This window comes from Ipomoea nil, unplaced genomic scaffold (assembly GCF_001879475.1).
Source record: "Ipomoea nil cultivar Tokyo-kokei standard unplaced genomic scaffold, Asagao_1.1 scaffold0684, whole genome shotgun sequence".
NCBI lineage: Eukaryota > Viridiplantae > Streptophyta > Magnoliopsida > Solanales > Convolvulaceae > Ipomoea > Ipomoea nil.
In genome coordinates, this window is record NW_017617112.1 from 2697563 (window position 1) to 2717874 (window position 20312).

The 20312-nt window shown below is 32.0% G+C and overlaps 1 protein-coding gene across 1 annotated transcript; it reads left to right on the forward strand.

Annotated features, from left to right (window-relative positions):
- The first annotated feature begins 6685 nt into the window (after window positions 1-6685).
- On the forward strand, window positions 6686-15879 carry LOC109175209 (transcription factor bHLH128-like). Its single transcript, XM_019324468.1, has 6 exons — window positions 6686-7255; window positions 11506-11918; window positions 12612-12749; window positions 12882-12947; window positions 14551-14619; window positions 15532-15879. The coding sequence occupies exons 1-6, from the start codon at window positions 6796-6798 to the stop codon at window positions 15583-15585; spliced, it is 1200 nt and encodes a 399-aa protein (XP_019180013.1). The 5' UTR covers window positions 6686-6795; the 3' UTR covers window positions 15586-15879.
- The last annotated feature ends 4433 nt before the right edge of the window (window positions 15880-20312 follow it).

Sequence of the window (20312 nt, forward strand, 5' to 3'; positions counted from 1 at the left end):
CAAATGGGTCTTTAAGACCAAACGCGACTCTAACGGTAATATTGAAAGGTATAAAGCTAGACTTGTTGCCAAGGGTTATACTCAGAAAAGTGGCATCGACTATAACGAGACCTTTTCCCCAGTTTCTAAGAAGGACTCGTTAAGGATTGTCTTGGCATTGGTGGCTCATTACAATTTAGAGCTTCACCAAATAGATGTTAAAACTGCCTTTCTAAATGGTGATTTAGAGGAAGAAGTATATATGGACCAACCAGAAGGGTTTTTTACCACAGGAAAGGAACATTTGGTGTGTAAATTAGAAAAATCAATATATGGACTTAAGCAAGCTTCTCGACAGTGGTACATTAAATTTGACAGTATTATTACATCTTATGGTTTTGTGAAAAATACTGTTGATCGGTGTATCTACATGAAAGTCAGTGGGAGCAAGTTTGCTATTTTGGTCTTATATGTTGATGACATTTTACTTGTTGCAAATGATAAGGCCATGTTGCGTGATGTTAAAGTATTTCTTTCCAAGACCTTTGAAATGAAAGATATGGGTGAGGCATCCTATGTGATTGGAATAGAAATATTCCGAGATAGAACACAAGGATTATTAGGATTGTCTTAGAAAGGATACATTAACAAGATCTTGGAAAGATTTAAGATGGATAAATGCTCTCCGGGAGTGGTTCCAATGCAGAAAGGAGACAAATTAAGTTTAGCTCAATGTCCCAGAAATGAACTTGAGCAAAAGAAAATGGAAGGTATACCTTATGCAACAGCGGTTGGATGTTTGGGATATTTACAAACTTGTACTCGGCCAGACATCAGCTTTGCTGTTGGTATGTTGGGTCGATATCAAAGTAATCCCGGCATAGAACACTGGAAGGCTGCGAAGAAGGTTTTAAGATATCTACAAGGCACAAAATATTACATGCTTACATATAGGAAGTCAGATCCACTTGAAGTGATTGTCTATTCTGATTCAGACTATGCTGGGTGTGTAGATACAAGAAAATCTACATTTGGTTATTTGTTCCTATTAGCTGGAGGAGCAGTTTCTTGGAAAAGTGCGAAGCAGTCAGTCATCGCTACTTCCACTATAGAGGCAGAATTTGTGTCATGCTTTGAAGCCACAAATCATGGACTGTGGCTGCGGAATTTGATCTCGGGGCTTAAAGTAGTCGACAGTATTTCTAGACCTTTGAGAATTTATTGTGACAACTCCTCAGCAGTGTTCTTCTCTAAGAATGACAAGTACTCTAAGGGTGCTAAGCATATGGAATTGAAATACTTGTCAGTTAAAGAAGAAGTACAGAAACAGAGAGTGTCAATTTGGCATATCAAAATTGAACTTATGGTTGCTGATCCTTTAACCAAAGGTTTAGCACCGAAAGTCTTCTCCTGTCATGTGGAGAGTATGGGAGTTTTGGATAGAGCCTTGTTATCATTGTAATTTTGGTTTTCAGTTTTATGATATATTGACTTGGTTGAATTCAATTAATGTTATATCTCTGTTTGCACCTATGGTTATCAGTATCGAAATTAAAGTTGACCTATGATGCATGGAAGGGAACATGTTGTTCAAATAACGTGCGACCGCCATGATCTAGCTAACTTTAATTTAAGTAAAAGTTCATTGATGTTTTGGGATATTTCGCGAATTAAAGTTATCCTAATGCATCAATGATACACATGGACCAAGTGGGAGAATGTTAGAATATTTTATTCTAATGTTATTTTGGTCCATGTATTAAAGTGGTCTGGACAATTAAAATCCCGTTGTGATAGGTAATGAGAATAAAATATGTAACGGATCATGGGGTTATTCTTTCCCCTCTCTCTGGCTTTCAAATGAGGCTATTAAGCCTACTTAATGGTATGAGTTTATGTCCCATTATTGCCATAATTCTAATATTTAATATTGGAATGGCTGTTATGGTTAGCAGGCAATATATAAGGGCCATAAACTATTTTCTGTCCTATCACAGAGAATACTAAACGTGAAAGACTAGAGGGAGAAGAGAAAAGTATTCTGAATACGACACTCTGCAAACCTGAAGAAAGAAGCTGTTAAGAAGAAAGGGCTAAAAGCTTCATCAATCTCTCATGGAATCAGGTTAGTGATTTAATGCTTCCGATTAAAGTATTGATTAAATCATTCCATGCCTATTGTTATAGTTTTATACTTAGTGCAAGGCCCCCCCTCAAAAAAAATTTCTTTTATTACTACTGTAATTGTTTTATTTATTTTTTTTGTGGCCCCCTATGGCCCCATCAAAATATTTGCCCCCCTCAAATTAAAGCAAAGCAATTAAACTTCTAGTTGTTATGAATTTAATAATAATAATAATAATAATAATAATAATAATAATAATAATAATAATATATGATATCTAATAACAACAGCAGGATGGAGATAAAAGAAGGAGATGAATATTTGTATATATTCATTCGTATATTTTACAGGGAGAATGAGGATGATATTTATAGGATTGATGAAGAGATTAAATAAATCGCAGGCAAGTGGAATGGTGAAAACGAAGCAAACCGTTCCGAAATCAACCGGAGGCAAGTAGAATTTGAAGTATTATTGTAATTCTAGGAAGAAGAAATCAAGTGGAATGCAATTATTGCTTTTTTAAGAAAAAAAAAAACCATCCAAACTAGTGCAGCTCGCCCTCATCGAGTTTGCCGCACTGCTGCTTCATATGCTCAGCTTCCTCTGCTCTTTCTTCGAAATTATTTTTCTCTTCATCAAAAATTGTTTTTTTTAATTTCTCATAAATTTCAAGATTGTTCCATCGTTGTCTTCCTCAATTTATATCTGCATACTTTTCTGGGCGCCATTGAAATAAATCCAGGAAGAAAAGGGGAATTATGGGTACTATGAACGGGAGAAGGAAGCTTTGAGCCTGTTGATTGTGCGGCTTACACTGTAGGTAATTTCTCTTCAATTTTTAAGCTGCAAGTCTATAGGCAACTTTTCATTTCTTTTTTATTCTTTAAAGCTTTGATTTTTTTTTTTTATGAATTACTCTTTATTAGAGAGGGATTCATATGTCTTCACCACAACAAAAAGTCTAGGTATTGTAGTTAAATGGTAGCTAAATCAACTCTTAGAGTGTAGTAGTGTACTACTATATGCTTTTACTACTAAGGAAAGTACAATACATTGCAATTGTTGGCCCGCCACATCAACAAATCCTGGTTCCGCCCCTGTGAATAACGAAACACTTTCTTTAGCATTTTTATATTTGTGTTACATCATATTTACCAATCGTCCAATATCTTTGGGTTACATTATAATTAAAAATTTTAAAATTTTAAATTTTTACTACATCTAAATTCCTTAAATTAGGAATTTCTTTATCCATAATAATTTATTCAACAATAATGGTTGAACTAAGTGAACACTGAGCAAAACACCTAAATGACTAGTACCGTTGATTCATTCATTGATCTTGTATATATGTGCATTCATTAAATATATTAGAACCTTTTGCAACGAAAATACGTGGTTACTATTTAAAAAAAAAGTTTAGTAACAATTATAATGAATAATCCCCTATATATTACATTGTATTCATTTATGAGTTACATATTTAAATAAACAAATTCCGCAGTAAATTACTTATGTATAAACTTCTCCTATATAATCTTACATCGATATACTTTCAAATATTTATTTAATTATAAACATTTGACATTAACTCATTCACACAAAGCTCGTGTAAAACTAATTACCTATATAAAAGCATATATATTCAAATATTATAGACACGTACCAATAATACACAAGTCAAAAGAATTGAATTATTTTTTAGGTTTAGACACTATAATTAGGTACAATTGTCACAAAATACAATGGTCTAGATTTTTTCATTAAGTTTTAAAAGTTTGGATATATTTATCACAATGCATAAAGGTTTGAATTTTTTCTTTTCTACCAATAAACTTATATAATACTCCGTATTATTTTAGTAATTTTTAAATTTTACACTTTGCAAAGTGAATTAACGGAATGACCCGTTTACCTATTAACCTATCAAAATGTAAGATGAGTTTACATATATCCAATCAAGTTTTAAAAATAGGTCAACCTCTGGCCGGCCCTTTTTCACTAGGGCAAATTATGTTGTGCATCCGTATGCACCATACATGGTGCATACGAATGCAAAAACGATATCGTTTTGTATCAAAATACATATCCTATTTAAAAAAAAAAAAAATCAGTTTCAATTCTCAGCAACAACATTATGTTATTCATTTTTTAGTTAATTCATTCTGGATTTTTAGTTATGAAATTCTGGATGTATAGTTATGCAATTCTGGATGTGTAGTTATGAAGTTATGGATGTGTAGTTATGCAATTTTGGATTTATAGTTATGAAGTTATGGATGTGTAGTTATGAAATTCTGGATGTATAGTTATGAAGTTATGGATGTGTAGTTATGCAATTCTGGATTTATAGTTACGAAATTATGGAGGTGCAGTTATTTAATTCTGTATGTATAATTATGAAATGAGTTAATTACCGAAATGGTCCCTTGACTATAGTGGAATTACCAATTTGGTCCATGATTTATTTTTTTTGACCAATTAAATACCTCAACTTTAAAAATTTTAATCAATTTGGTCCTCCGTTTGTTTGACCATTAGTCAACCGTTAACTTGGGACCAAATTGGTAATTTGCTATAGTCAAGGGACCATTTTAGTAATTAACTTTAAGGGTGGGCAATTCGGTTCATTATGGAATTATAGTTCATTGATTATGGAATTATAGTTCATCGATTATGGAATTGTAGTTCATCGATTCTGAAATTTTAGTTTATAGATTATGGAATTTTAGTTCATTCATTCTGGAATTTTTAGTTCATAGATTAGATTATGGAATTATAGTTCATCGGTTATGGAATTATAGTTCATCGATTATGGAATTATAGTTCATCGATTATGAAATTTTAGTTCATATGTTGTTGTTGGGAATCGAACCTGATTTTTTTTTTTTAAAGGGGAGACGCGCGTTTTATTAAAACGACGTTGTTTTTGCACAGCATAATTTGTCGAAGAATGACGTCTCTCTCAAAAATTTTAGTATTGAAACTTTTTTTATCTAAACTTTTTTTTAATAAGAAATTAGTGTTAAAAAAATAAAATTACCGCATCATATTCCTTTCTAATTTCATCAGTCTTACTTAGTATTTATTGGTCAAATTAACTCTTTTTTATTTATTTTCTTTAGTATGTTTACTTATTTTTAAATTTAATAGTATTTTAGTGTACTTTCGAAATATATAATTTTTTTATATTACTACTAAATTTAATATTATAAAAAAATAAATTAAAAATAATTTTAAATTTTTTATTCCAGTTATAACCTAACATTTTTGGCTTATATATGTGTGTATAACACCTTTGGTCACTCAATTAATTACTACTTTTAGTTATAAATCTATTGACTTTCAATGCTTAAAAATATGACTCTTTAATCATTAAATGAGTTGTAAATTTAATCGCTCAGCCAACAGTATATGAAACTCTATTTGAATTTAAAGTTTTATGAAGAAATAGAGAATAGATTAGAAGTGCACAAATATGCTTTTATATACCCTACTAGAATATTAATATTATATGCGCGATGCGCAAAAAATATATGCCCAATATTAAAATTAAATATTAAAATCTTAGTTATATTATTTTTTAAAAAATAATAGTGTGTGTGTGTGTGTGTGTATATATATATATATATATATATATATATATATATATATATATAATTGTATAATTCATATTAATATTTTTGAGGTAAAAATTATAGAATGATAAATTACTATATATAACTATGGTAACATTTTAATTAAAACCTAAATGAATTAAAACTTATCATTGAAGGATGTAAGAAAAAATTATTGTGTATGCATGTACATAGTAATAATAGTGTGGAAAGATAACAGAAGTTATAACGGTATGGATATTTTTGTCCAAAAAATTATGTAGTACAATTTTTATACCATAAGGTACAAAAAAATTTAATAGAAAAAAGGGACATTAGATATACAAATGAAACTTGTCATCATAAATTGTCAAAATACTGAATTTATAACTCATTTAATAAGATTTGTAAAGGTTGGAAGATAAGAGTTAGATTTATAACATGGGAAGAGTAGGTTATGATATGAAAAAGTAAATATTTTTAATGAAGAACTAATTTAAATTACTCATATAAAATTATTCTTGAGAAGAATGGCGTCCCTCTCAGAAATTTTAGTATTGAAACTTTTTTATCTAAACTTTTTCTAATAAGAAATTAGTGTTAAAAAAATAAAATAAAATTACTGCATCATATTCCTTTCTAATTTTACCAGTCTTACATAGTATTTATTGGTCAAATTAACTCTTTTTATTTATTTTTTTTAGTATTTGTACTTATTTTTAAATTTAATAGTAATTTAGTGTAATTTTAAAATATATAAATTTTGTATATTAATACTAAACTGAATATTATAAAAAATTAAATTAAAAATGATTTGAATTAAAGTCTGACTAATCAAATCAAACAGATAAAATGAGACAGAGAGAGTAATTATTTAGGTGGACTAAAAATCACCCAAAGTTTTGTCTACCACGGGTGATGTAACCTCTTCTCATATGGACTTTTCTTAAGCAACTTGCACCCCCAACAACTTTTTAAAATTCCCACTTGCGCTCTCTCTCTCTCCCCCCCCTCTCTCTCTCACTAAAACTTCTCCAATTTCACCACCCGAAAGCTACCATTGCGATTCTGTATCCGTAACCAACCAGCAATATGTATCCTTCGTCGACCTCTTCATCCTCCCACGGCTCAATGGGCCCCAGCGGCAGCGGCGGCGGCGGCGACGGAGGCGGAGGACTCACCCGCTACGGCTCCGCTCCCAGCTCCGTCCTGTCGCCCGCCGTTGACTCCGTCATGAGCCGCGGCACGCGCGACTTCTCCGCCCTCGCCTCCTCGCATCATTCCCCGCTCGGCCCTTCTCGATACTTCTCCGAATCGGCCGGGAAGGCGGCCGCCGCCGCGTCGAACAGCGCCAAGGAACACGCCGACAATAAAGCCGCCCCTCCTACTTCTGCCGCCGTCCTGCAGAGATCTTACAACTTTCATGAATTGGCCATTGGTAACGGCGGCGGCGGCGGCGGAGCTTCTACGTCCACGTCACCATTGGTACGCCACAGTAGCTCACCGGCCAGGTTTCTCAACCAACTTGCTACCGCCGCGGGTGACAGTAACGGTAAGCATTCCTTTTTAACAAAAGTTTTCTTTTGCTAAATGACAATTTCACCCTCCCATCACATCCAACTTTCCTAAGTTGCTAGGATAATTACTAAATAGGGTAAAAAAATGCATGCTTGGGGACTTTACTTTTTATGTGTAGTACTTGTTATTACTCCATAGTATTATTATTATTATTATTATTATTATTTTCTCTACATAAAATTCTTACAATAAATCAAAAAAAAATGTGTTTATTTTTATTTTTTGGAACACAAAATTTTTTTACAAGATAGTATCTGTTATATACTTTATCAAAGATTGAGTTTATTATATTTAGAATTACATTGATGAAAATTCTAGAACTAAATTTTAAGTAAAAGCAAAAAGTTCATAGTATAGTAATGCAAAACATGAAATTTTAGAACTGAATTTTAAGTAAAAGAAAAAAGTCCATAGTATAGTAGTGCAAAACATTCATAACATTTTCAAGTACTTAAAATTGAACTCCAAAGATAAGTAGTATATTTCTCCGAAAAGGTTAAATTTCCAATCTCAAGAGCCTTAGCTTGACACCCTGGCTCAATAGAGGATGTTGGAGTATTAATAACTTTATTTATTCATTTTTTTGTTTGTTTTTGTTTAAATTCTTTCCCAACTTTTTCTAGAAAAGTTGCCTTTTGAATGCCTTTAACTATTTTGAGAAGTAAAGGAGGATGGAGAAGCATTATATTATAAGTGAACATTAAAGTGTAGGAATTTTCACATCATTAAATCCAAGATTTAATTAGCTTAATAATATATATAATAGAATAATTAAGCTCCATAGATGACATCTATCTGATCTTTTGCTAATTGGTGGAATCTCATCTTTCCATAGAACCATTGATTTTCTACATTATTAGAGATGGAGATGATAGACACATGCCGTTAACAACATCTAGACCTAGCAATTTCAAGGATTATTACAAGTACATTTATTTACATATAGTTGCATGTTTGTCTAGGAATTTTAAGCTAAAGTTGCTATATTTTATTACATTCATTCAGATATACTGTGCATGAGCTAGCTAGCTAACGTTTAGGCTTGTGAACCACTCACTATTATTAAACTATTATCATTGGGTGGACTGAATACAGATTACAGATTGCCAGATTCAACTAATCTTTACAATAAGTTAAATATTTTATTACGATACTGACGTGTTGTTCATTGATTTTGGTTCCGTGTTAGGTATCTTATATTTAGGAATAATTTATGATTTGAGTTTAATTTTTTATACACATACATACCCAAGATAGTAAATCAAATTTGAGTTCACTTAAACTAGATAGTTCACCTTTAAGCTTATCATCAAGTTGTGCTTTAATACACGGATTCAGTCAATGTATGCATGCTATAAAAGCTTTTGAATTTGGACAAAAACATGAGTTTGACTTGTATGCATACATGTATGCCAAAAATGGAAGAAAAATGGAACTGTGCTTGTCCCTTCGTGGTGAAGAAACCATGAAAGGAACTTGATTAGTGCAGACTAGGGGATCGGAATAGATGTGTCAGGTGTGGGTCTTTGATGGTTTATTTTGTCCCAATCCTTAAGGCCGCAAACTTATTGTGTGGACCATGAATGCAATATACATTTTTAATATACTAAAAGTACATTATTTGTGTATTGAATGTACATTATTTGATAATATATATTAAAAAATTATTTACTTTCAAATAATGTACTTTTAGTATATTAAAAATGTAATTTTTATTTATGGTTCACACAAATGTGTGGACCATGATCCATGGATTAATGATTGCCTGAGGTTTCAATGACAAATTATTGTGTGGACCATGGTCTACACAATGCTATGTGGAGCATAACAAAAAGTACATTTTTAATATACTAAATGTACATTATTTTTGTACTAAATGTACATTATACAATATAATGTACATCCAGAACAAAAATAATGTACATTATTTTTGTACAGAATGTACTTATTTTTGTACTGAATGTACATTATTTTACAGTAGACAAAATATGATCCACACAACTTGTATGGACCATGGTCCACACAATAATGATTGAGTCTCAATACACCCATCAAATTAAATGGGCCTAGACACATTTAGCATACTTGTACATTTAAGTGTAATTATAACAATGTTACAAATTATATTTTTCATGAGATGTCATGTGATTGGTAGTATAATTTATTTATTAATTAGTGGTGAGTTAGCCAATTCAGTGGCAACCAATAAATGAAAGTCATATCATCAGACAAAAATTTGGTGATAGAAATAGGAGGGGAAGTGAGCATTTTCCTACTATAAATATTCTGTTAGTTAAACTTCTATCTGATAGAGTGTGTTATCATTAGTGAAGTCTCTATTTATGAGACCAGTAATTTTATAATTATAATTAGTGAAGTGTCTATTTATACGACCCATTATTTTATAATTAACCAATTATTACATAATCTCACGGTTAGATGAAAATTTTAATTTTGGAAATTTTATCATTTTCATTATTGGTGTAACTTTCAAGTGTAGTCCCCGCAGCGCCACTAGATTGATATTTTCCCGACAAACCACCTTAACGAAACCATGAACCCGTTGTCTTGTTTGTACATAGGCATTAATTTGGATCTTGAAAGAGTCTTGTTTTCTTTTTCTTTTTCTTTTTTTTCTTTTTTTTTTTTTTTTTTGAAAACTTGAAAGAGTCTTGTTTGGATGGCTGACTTTAATTCTGTACACTTGGGCAAAAATGATGTGGAAATTGGAATAGTACAGTTTAGTTGCATTGCAGCATCAATCTAGTTGTGTCCACGTATTTTTTTCTTAGTAATTAATATGTTTTTGGTAGTATTATTGCATATTTTATAATTAATTTAATTTGTAGTTCAGTATCATCGATTAAATTTATGTAGATTACAGTTTTCTCGAAAAGTAAACTATTATAAGTTGTGTATTTAATATTAATTATATCAGAAAAGTCTCGACCGTTACCTAGAATAGAAAAGAAATAAAAATATAAAAGTAAAAGAAATAATAATATTAAATTACTAGTTGGCCCTCATGGTATGTCCCACTAAGCATTATAAATGTTATTGTCTATGGTACCTTTTATGATAAAAATAATATTTTTTTTCTAAAAGAAAATATGAAGCTTCCTATTGGTTGATGTGAGTATCTACCTATGCTTTGGGTTCAATCCCTTTATAAGCAAGTTGGCATTTAAAAAAATCCCAATTGTACCTAATTTTAAAATTGATTGTGACCTAGGTTCCATGAATCATGTACTAAGTTGCCTATTTTGAGAGGAAGATGCATCTATCCACCATTCCAAACAGCGCCTAAGTTTCTAGGCTCACGTGCATGTCACTTGCTCTGCAGCACATCTTTTTCTCCCTTGCCAAAATTATTTCTCTAATACCAGCCCCTTGTTTTCATGGACGAATATTCTTTTATTTATTTATTTATTTTTCTCTCTTTAATTTTTTTTTCATTAAGAAGCATTAATATTACTTGTTGTAACGTACTTTGACTTCAACTCTTTTAATGATTCTTTTTGGATTTTATTATAAAATTATTAGTTTATGTTTAATAATTAATAATACTTCTTCTGTCATTTTATGTGTTGATCTAATAATTTCAAGTTTAAGTTGAAGCCAAACAAATCAAATGAAAAAGCCTACCAATTAAGATACTTGCCTAATACGTTTGTTTGTAGTTGAGTTAAGGTTAATCATGTTATTAGTTTGATTTGAATTTAGCCAACTATTATTGTAACTAGAATCGGAATAGAATATCTAGTACGATTTATTTATTTTCATGCATAATTTTTAATATGTTTTTGTTCATATCAATTCTTGAACCGAAGTCTTCTATAAATTAGTTATTGTTGATTATTGAGGAACGTTTGGTAAATAACTGTTAGCTGATTATTAGGTTAATGAGTTTGACTAGTTGATAACATTAGCTAATGGTAAAAAAATGTTTGGTAAATTAACTGTTAGCTGTTATTCAAAAAGTTTTTCTAAAAAGTTGTTTTGAGCAGCTTTTTGAATTTTAATGTTTTGAAACAATAAACTGTTACAAAAAGCTAATTAATCAAACACTCATATTGATTGTTTAACCAAGTCAATCAGTTAACAGTAGTCAAATAAGTCAAAATTAACTGATATGCTAACTATTTTATCAAAATGCTTGAGTAATGAGTATTCTCAATTACAATGTGTACCTGAATTGTAAGATTTGGCAATGTGTTAATGTAGGTTTCCAGGTTTCAATGGGCTTAGGAAGCTGTCAAGGAGTCCCAGAAAGCAGGCGAGGTGTATCAAGGCTCAACTCTCAGCTAAGCTTTACTAGGCAGGAAACACTCTCCCAAGTTGCAGAGGAGGACGAGGATGTTGTTGGAGGTAGCAACAGCAACAGCATGGAGAATAATGGGCACAGAAAATCAACTCATTCATATGCAACTGGGAGTTTTGGGGTGGGATCATGGCGTGACCAAGACCACAACCACCACCACCACAACCACAACCATAACCAGTCGGTTACATTTCCGCACATGGGATCGTGGCATGAAGACAAGAACCAGCCCGTGATGTTCTCGATTACGCCAGGCAAGCGTGCCAAGAACACTAATGGCGATATCGCCGGCGGCCTCAATGCCATGGAAACTCAGGTCAGTTGAGACAGAATACATCATTTAATTTGGTATGAAACTAGAATGTCTCAGCGGTAACCCTGACCAAAGATTAGAATTATAAAAATAGGCCAAGGCGGTCGCCTAGGCACCCTTAAGTTCAGTCCTAGGGGGCTTTTAGTCTACTGACCGACTAACTGGCCAACTAGGCCGAATTGAGCACCTCACTTGGTCGAGTCGGGCGTCTAACTTGACCGAGTCGATACCCAACTCGCCCTAGTGGTTTTTTTTCTTGCTCGATTACCCCTCTTATATATATTTCCCCAACCATGTACTCAACTAACCATCTAACATATGCAGTTGACTAGTTTGAGGATTATAACATTCTAACAACTCCTAGCCCTGAGTGGGAAATGTGGAGACGATATACTTGGATTATTCGGCCGCTGGGGTGCCCGACTAGGGCCTAGCGTGCCTTCTGTAGCATTGTCAAAGATACAGACTTGTAACCACAAGGTCACGAGTTCAAATCCCAGCCTTCTTGGCTATGGGCAATCTAGAGTAGTTCCCCTTCATGTGCAGTGGTCCTTTATCGGCTAGGATTAGAAGGCGAGGTTTATCCGGTGCACATGTTCGCATAGTGACTACGGGTTCACCTCAACCCATTTTCATGATTTTCGATCTACTTGCCTGTTTAGAAACTGAGAAAGATAAATGTGATTTATTTTGCAGTTGCAGTTTGGCATGCCACAGGCGGCATTGGAGATGGCATCTATGGATAGGTATATGCAAATCCCTGAGGATTCTGTTCCCTGCAAAATTCGAGCCAAGCGCGGTTGTGCCACCCATCCCCGCAGCATTGCAGAAAGGGTATATATATGAGCTTCAATATTACAAGTTACAGTAGTAATAAAAAGAAAGAAAGAAAGAAAGAAAAATGTACAAACACTCATACGTATATAGTTTAATTTGGTTGGGTTATATATCCTATGTTATATGCAGGAGAGAAGAACCAGGATAAGTGGCAAGCTAAAGAAGTTGCAAGATCTTGTCCCCAATATGGATAAGGTACACTATTATTGCCCCCAAATTAACCATATTTTAGATGTTTAAATTTGCTCTGATCTTGTATAAATGACATGAGACTTGAAGAAAATAATGCAACACTTATCACAACCTTTTGGTCTACTCTAAAACACAGTCTTAAAAAGTTACTAATTTTTTTTATTATGTGCATGCTCAAACTAGAACTTTTGAAATTAAAAAATGTCAAATTTTATCAAATTACTTTTCTATGAAATTCACTAAAAGTATAATTTGATTTATTTATTTATTTATTTTTTGTCTCAAAGAATATAATTTCTAATAAACTCAACCCGAAAGTCCTTGTAGGCAATTGATGAAAACAACATTTTCATCATTCTTCTTCTCTACCTTTCAATATTTGAAAAACTTGGTGTTTATATTATTCGGACTACTTATAAGTGACTTTAATTATCAAAGTAAATATGGAGGTTACAAAACTTTACATATTTCCTAACATCATTATCATTATTCCCATAATGACAGAAATAAGGAGGTTACAAAAACTTTTTTGTAACGGATCACATAACATTATTAAATTGAATAAATATAATAATTTAATACCATATTTCTTAGTCTATCAAAATCTTTCCTGAGCAACCAACAGAGAGATGCATATAATCTCTTTGTTAAGTATCAACCCAATAAAACTCAGGAGATTAACGTACTCTTTTGTACTTAAAACCAGTGAATTAACTTAACTTTTGTATAATTACAATCACAGAATTAACTTAACTTTTGTGTACTTACAACGAGAGAATTAACTTAATTCTTATGTATTTACAACTAGAGAGTAAACTTTTTTTATAAAAAAGAATAACAAAGTCTCTACCAAGCTTAAAATAATATATGCAACCTTACAACACCAATATATTGTTTAAGTTTTTGCTAGCCATGTCTAAACACTTAAAATTTAACCATTGTATAGTATAAATATGTATAACTAACTAGATAAGGGAGTGAGCAACCTCTCAAAGTGAAGGAGGCTCCTTGTGCGCAGTGAGCACCGGTCTAGCCTCTATGGTTCATGTTTAGTTGAGTCACCATGATTTACATCCTCTCAAATGCTCTGTCGGGCCGGGGTGTGGGGGACCCTTAGGGTTGGGGTTCAGCCTTTTGGAAGAATGTATAACTAACTAGATAAGTAAGATAGCATTTATTATATTGAGAATAAATATAATAAATGAATATCACATTCCCTGGTCTATCAAAACCTTTTTTGGGCAACCAACAGAGAGATGTCTATAATCTTTCTGTTAAATATCAACTAATAAAATCTAAAAAATTTAACTTTAATTTTATGTGCTTACAATCAGAGAATAAACTTAACTTTCTACGGAGAAGTAACTTAACACTTTTGTACATATCACTAGAGAGTAAACTTTTTTGATAAAAGAGGGAATAACAAAGTCCTTACGAAACTTAAATAATATTTGCAACTCTACAACATCAATATATTATTTAAGCTTCCAGTAGCCATGTCTGAACACTTAAAATTTAACAATTTATTATATAAATTTCTAACAAATTAAATACTTGGTAGTCAGCTTAGTTTATGGCTCTAATAAAAATTGTTTTGTTTTTACAGCAAACAAGCTATGCAGACATGCTGGATTTGGCAGTGCAACATATAAAATGCCTCCAAGACAAAGTTCAGGTAAGTGAATACTTATATGATCACGCATAATTCCCCTCCTCCTCCTGTAAGTAACCTACAAACATCATTTAGGTTATGTTTGCAAACATGAAAGAAATGTTTTATAGAAAATGGTTTTTAAAAAATGATTCATTTTAAAAAATATATATTTAGGGCAACCAAAATAGTAATTGAGCAAGTGGTAGACCACCCCGCTCATTTAACACCAAAGAGGGGGAAAGAGAGAACACAGAATGTGAGAGTGAGATACGGAAAATTTATTTTGAGTAAAAATATCGGAAGACATTTTCTGCCAAAAGATGTCTTTTTTCCCTTGACTAGAATAAGTATTTTACATTGACTTCATTTTTTATGAATAGCCAAACACAAAAAATTTGTAAAATGATTTTCGGAAGTTATTTTACAATCTTTTGAAATGAACCTTACTAGCAAATGAAATGCAAAGTCTACCACGACACTTGCCTAACACTTCTATAGTTGAATTATAGTTCGTTAATCATGTAACCAGATTGATTTGAACTTAACCTGTTATTATTATAACTAGAAACGAAATACCATTTCTAGTATTCTTTAAAAATGTTTTCAATGTGGGACAAATGCTACTTCTAAGCCTTTACACCTTCATTTTCTAACTCAAATGGGTCTACTTTGAGAATCAATTTCTCATTCACCCATTATTCATTTTGAACGTATAATATATTAATTTCTTCGTCTCACTACGAAGAACCCGAATCCACTTTGACCCGACTCAAATCAGAAGTGGACCACACATAGATTTGTATCACAAAATAGTCACTTACAATGTTATTTATGCTATTGTTCCAACATAATAAACCTCATCCATCTCTATATAGCCTCCTCATATAGTTATATCCAAATATGTGATTGCACTAACAAATTTTCTTCCTGCAGGACCTGCATAAAGAACTTGAGCATTGTACCTGTGGATGCAAGAAAACCAAATAATATGATGAGCATAATAATTTAGAAGATAAAAAAGCATTACTGAATGCTATTTTGACAAGTGATGTTGTGTCTTATGTTTAACCCCCTTTTTTTTTTTTTTTTTGAAGTGGTAGGTTGTAAAATTGTACATAAAGAACATTTTAAGAATTTATAAGCAAGAGATATGAATGTTTAATTTTCTGGGGTTTTCTGCAAGGAGACTGTATATGATTAGCACATTAGAGACAAATTAAACTTTGTGTGCTCTTGATGATGATTGTCGTCATAGTTTTGAATTTTGATGTGTCAAGAATTATATATATTTCTCTATTGTGCATGCAACTTAGCTTTCTAAACATAGTTTTTACATACCAAGGAAAGTATAAGCTTAGGGTTGTGCATATATACAAAGACACTTGAATAATGTATATTTATGTTTTTATATTATATTATGTTCAATATGTCTATTTACGTGTGTAGATTGATTACTTTTTGATGAGATGAGTGTAGCTTTGATACTAAATTAGAAGATATGTTACGTTTTAACTGAAAGTCTAAACTAATAATTGAATTATTGCACATTTATGTTATATGCTCAACAAACAAAAGCACAAAATTAAAATATAAATAATCATGATTATAATAATAAATCTTTATTATTATGAATTGTTGATACTCTATCAATATGAGTATATTTTAATTTGTGATTGTTTATAATTTATAAGTTAAATTATAATCTGTTATAAATATTTTATTAGTGGCCATTAAACTATTAGACCTTTCAATAGCCTAGCCTTTAATCATGTATTGATGTTGAGTATGTGAAAGGTTGTATGAAGCCTTATATAATGGAGTGAAGGCTAATGAAATGACACACATATTGTTGTGCCCTACATTTGGTGTTCTTCTTCTTCTTCTTTTTCTCTTCTTTACGTATACACGCATACATATATATGAACCTCCGGGCGAGTTACCGTGCAAACATCACGTGAGAATAGAGCTAGTTGATAGGTCAAATTATAACACGTTATCAGCACGAGTCTCTATCGTAATCTCCGGTGAACGGTACTATTGGTTCATTTTTCCTATGAATTTTTGTTTTTGAATCATATGCCATTGTTTATATATAAATATTATGTGTATATATGACTATGAGTTTGGTTTGAAACATTCAATTATTGTTTCTATGAAATGAGTGATAATTCTTCATATTTGTTAACAACTTTTGAGTTATGAACTCATCATCAAGACATGGTTAAGAATTTGGGTAAATACTTGAATTTGTAAATACATATTATTTTTATTTATTCTCTCAATTCATGTATATGAGTTAGGTTCTACATATGCCATGATGCTTTGAAATGGTAAATACATGTGGTTATATGTTAAATTGTATGTATATATGTACGTGCAAATGTAAATGTGTTCATCTGTATATATATATGGGTTAAATATACACGTGTTTGATATTTACCAGTTAAACAATGTTTCTTGCACTATTTCCCATTATTGGAATTTACTATATTCACTTAAAATGACTTCATGCCTTAGGAAAAGATAATATTTACTATATTGATCATGTAGATTGATTATGTACTATTCCCCATTTTTGGCATTTATGCTTCTTTTGAAAAATATATATAAAATGACTACATGGAGAAGTATGAATCTATATGAGAACATGTGAAATATTCCATTTTCACATTCTATTTGAAATTTGCTTACAAGACATGTTTTTCACATGAATATCAACTACTGTTTCTATAAGTATAAGTTGCATCAAATGATGATCTTATGGATCATGCCTTTCTTTAAAAATGTAAATTTATTGAGCTCACTTATGAATGAAGAAATTATTTAGCTTGAGCTCTTGATATTGAAATATATTCGGCATCTAAAGAATTGAGTCAAGTTTTTTGTTGCTAAGTCACAGAGAACCGATGCCCAGAAGGCACAAGCTCTCATTTTCATACGTCACTACTTGAACTACGATCTTAAAAATGAGTATTTGATTGAAAAAGTCCCTATTGCGTTATGTAAGTCCCTGAAGGACCATTTTGACTAGTAGTCATCTATTGTCCTTCCTCGGACACAATTTGACTAGATTAATCTTAAGTTTTAAGATTATAAGTCAGTAACTGACTATAATTCAGCTCTGCACAAAATAGTCTCAGAAGTGAAACTCTAAACAAGAAGTTTTAGAGAAATATTTAATTGAAAAGACATTGTCAACTTTTCGTGTGAGTAATTTGTACTCCAGCAGTAGTACAAGACAACAAATTATGAGAAGCATCCTAAGGTGATTTTAGCACTTCTTGTGGCTAAGAAACATAACTAGTTGTTGATGAAGAATCAAAGTGCATGTTTGGTTGATTTTGCACAGGTGCCTGAAGCACATAATGTTACCTAGTTGATTAACTTCATACGGGGTTGTGGTCGAGATTATAACCAGTATGGTATGAGTTTCGAGCTCAGAATAAGAAATAAAGTGATCAAGATATTCAAGGATGACCAAACTTATCGAGGCAAAATCTTAGCCAGAAGCAGATTTGCTAACAATGTGGGTCTGAAGGGCATTGATCCCTACGTGTCGCACACCAAAGCATTTGGTCATCGGAGAATGAACATCATCTTGATGATTCTAGCTAATTTGCCTGAAGCAAATATTGCGATAAATTGTGACAATGAAATGATAAGTTATTGATGAAGAAATGATTAGTGTCATGATAATGTTTGAGTAATTCATGAAAATATATTCATGGACAAAAAGGTTAGCTCATGCCTGAAGCATGACGTATCCGAGAAGTAAACTCATGCTTGAAGCATCCGAGAAGTTAGTTTATGCCTGAAGCACTCGAAAAGTTAATTCATGGCCGCAATAACTTATTGCGTAACCGAGGAGTATATACACTCCAAATGTGTTTTTGAGTGCAAAGTTATTTTTGGAGGCAAATTATTATGAGTGCAAAGTGACTTTACTTTGCTGATTTTTCTTGCTAATTTTACTATACCTCTCTAAGCTAACATCTCTAAGCTTACCTCTGTAATCTTGCTTCTCGATTTACTTCTTGAAATTTTACTTTTTGGAACTTTATTTTCCAGAGGAAGTTTACTTCTCAGATTTAATTCTCTTAGTTTGCATGTTTATTTATATATGGAAATTTTTCTCATGCATGCAACATAACTCTCGTATGCAATTGACTGGCTGCTAATTCAAAATTGAATTATTATTTGTTCCATAAATCTTATATCAATCCCGGAATGATTGCAATTATCAACAAATTATGATAATCATCTTTTGACTAAATTTAAGATGTCAACATGACAAATCCCTCTCCGACTATGGCTTAGTGCAATTCTGTGTTGTTTAAGGAGTGGTATACTCTTTTATAAGAATGATCTTTGACTTATGCCATACATGATATGATTGATTTAGATGTTATTGGTTTGGAAGATAGAATGGATCATATCATATCATTTTGCCTGAAGCAAACGAAGGACTAAATTATTTCATATTAGTTTGCCCGAAGCAAATGAGGGAATGAAATATATCATGTGAATTTGCACGAAGCAATTCCCAAACCAGTGAGTGAACTAATGTAAAGTTGAGGATAAGTTTTTTTGGAAGATCTTGAAGATATATTTTATTTGACAAGCTTCACAGCTTCCCTATGATTGTTGTGTACCCTTGTAATATCAATGGATATGTATGCTTTCATATCTGATTATATATTTTTTTTCTTGTTGGGGACATCAGTTTTATATGCTATTGTGGTTATCACAATCTGACCTACTGCATATCATAATTATTTCCCCTAGAACCTAGTACGTGGTATAAAACCAAACATTTCCCATCTGCGTTTTATTCACAGTGTGCAGTCTTTTTCCTATATCACCACCATAGCGTACCTTTGTGGGCATGTATATGTTGATTATAAACCTCCGTATGTTATTTAAATTCTTAGAGCCCATGATAAGGGATCAATATATAATTAGGTACGCCGACTGCACACTTTATGAAGATCATTTCACGGCATTAGGGGGAGATAAGATCTCAAATTTTATAGAATGCCGAGAAATTCTATGAATGATTGATCTTCAATATTTAAATCCACGTACTAGATAGACTGAACTAGAAGTTCAGAAGAAGTAAACTGAACTAGAAGTTCAGAAGAAAAATAATCTGTCAATATATATATATATTGATCATAAAAAGAGTGACTAGGTCCTACATATTTTCCCCAACTTGGACCATATGTATCTACCAATGCTCCTTGACGCCAGAAGCGTGGAGACATGTTGGTATAATCCGCGGAAAGCTAAATCTAGTAGAAAATGGTTTCACTCTTGAAATCGCTTAAAGAAGTATGTCGTGAAGACATTCGTCCTGAAGGCGAAAACCCAGTAAAATTTTAGGTGCACCCAAAATTATAATACTGGGGATGCGGAACGACCAGATAAAAATATCTTTGGGAAATGTCTAGTGTCTGGTTGAATTAGAAATTGCCATTATTTTATATATGGGAGAAATTTATGAAAAATGTTATAGTTGTCGACAACAGAATTGCCTTTACAAATTGTTCTCGTTATATGAGAATCTGGATCCAGAGCTAGGCACCAGTTGTGCCTTGGTATTTTTTATGTATAACAGAGCAATTAAGGCATGTACAGCTCAGCTCGCTAAAACTGTATTCTCTTTATAACACGTACACCATTTAATGTTAACCCTGTAGGTTACAAATGGGTGT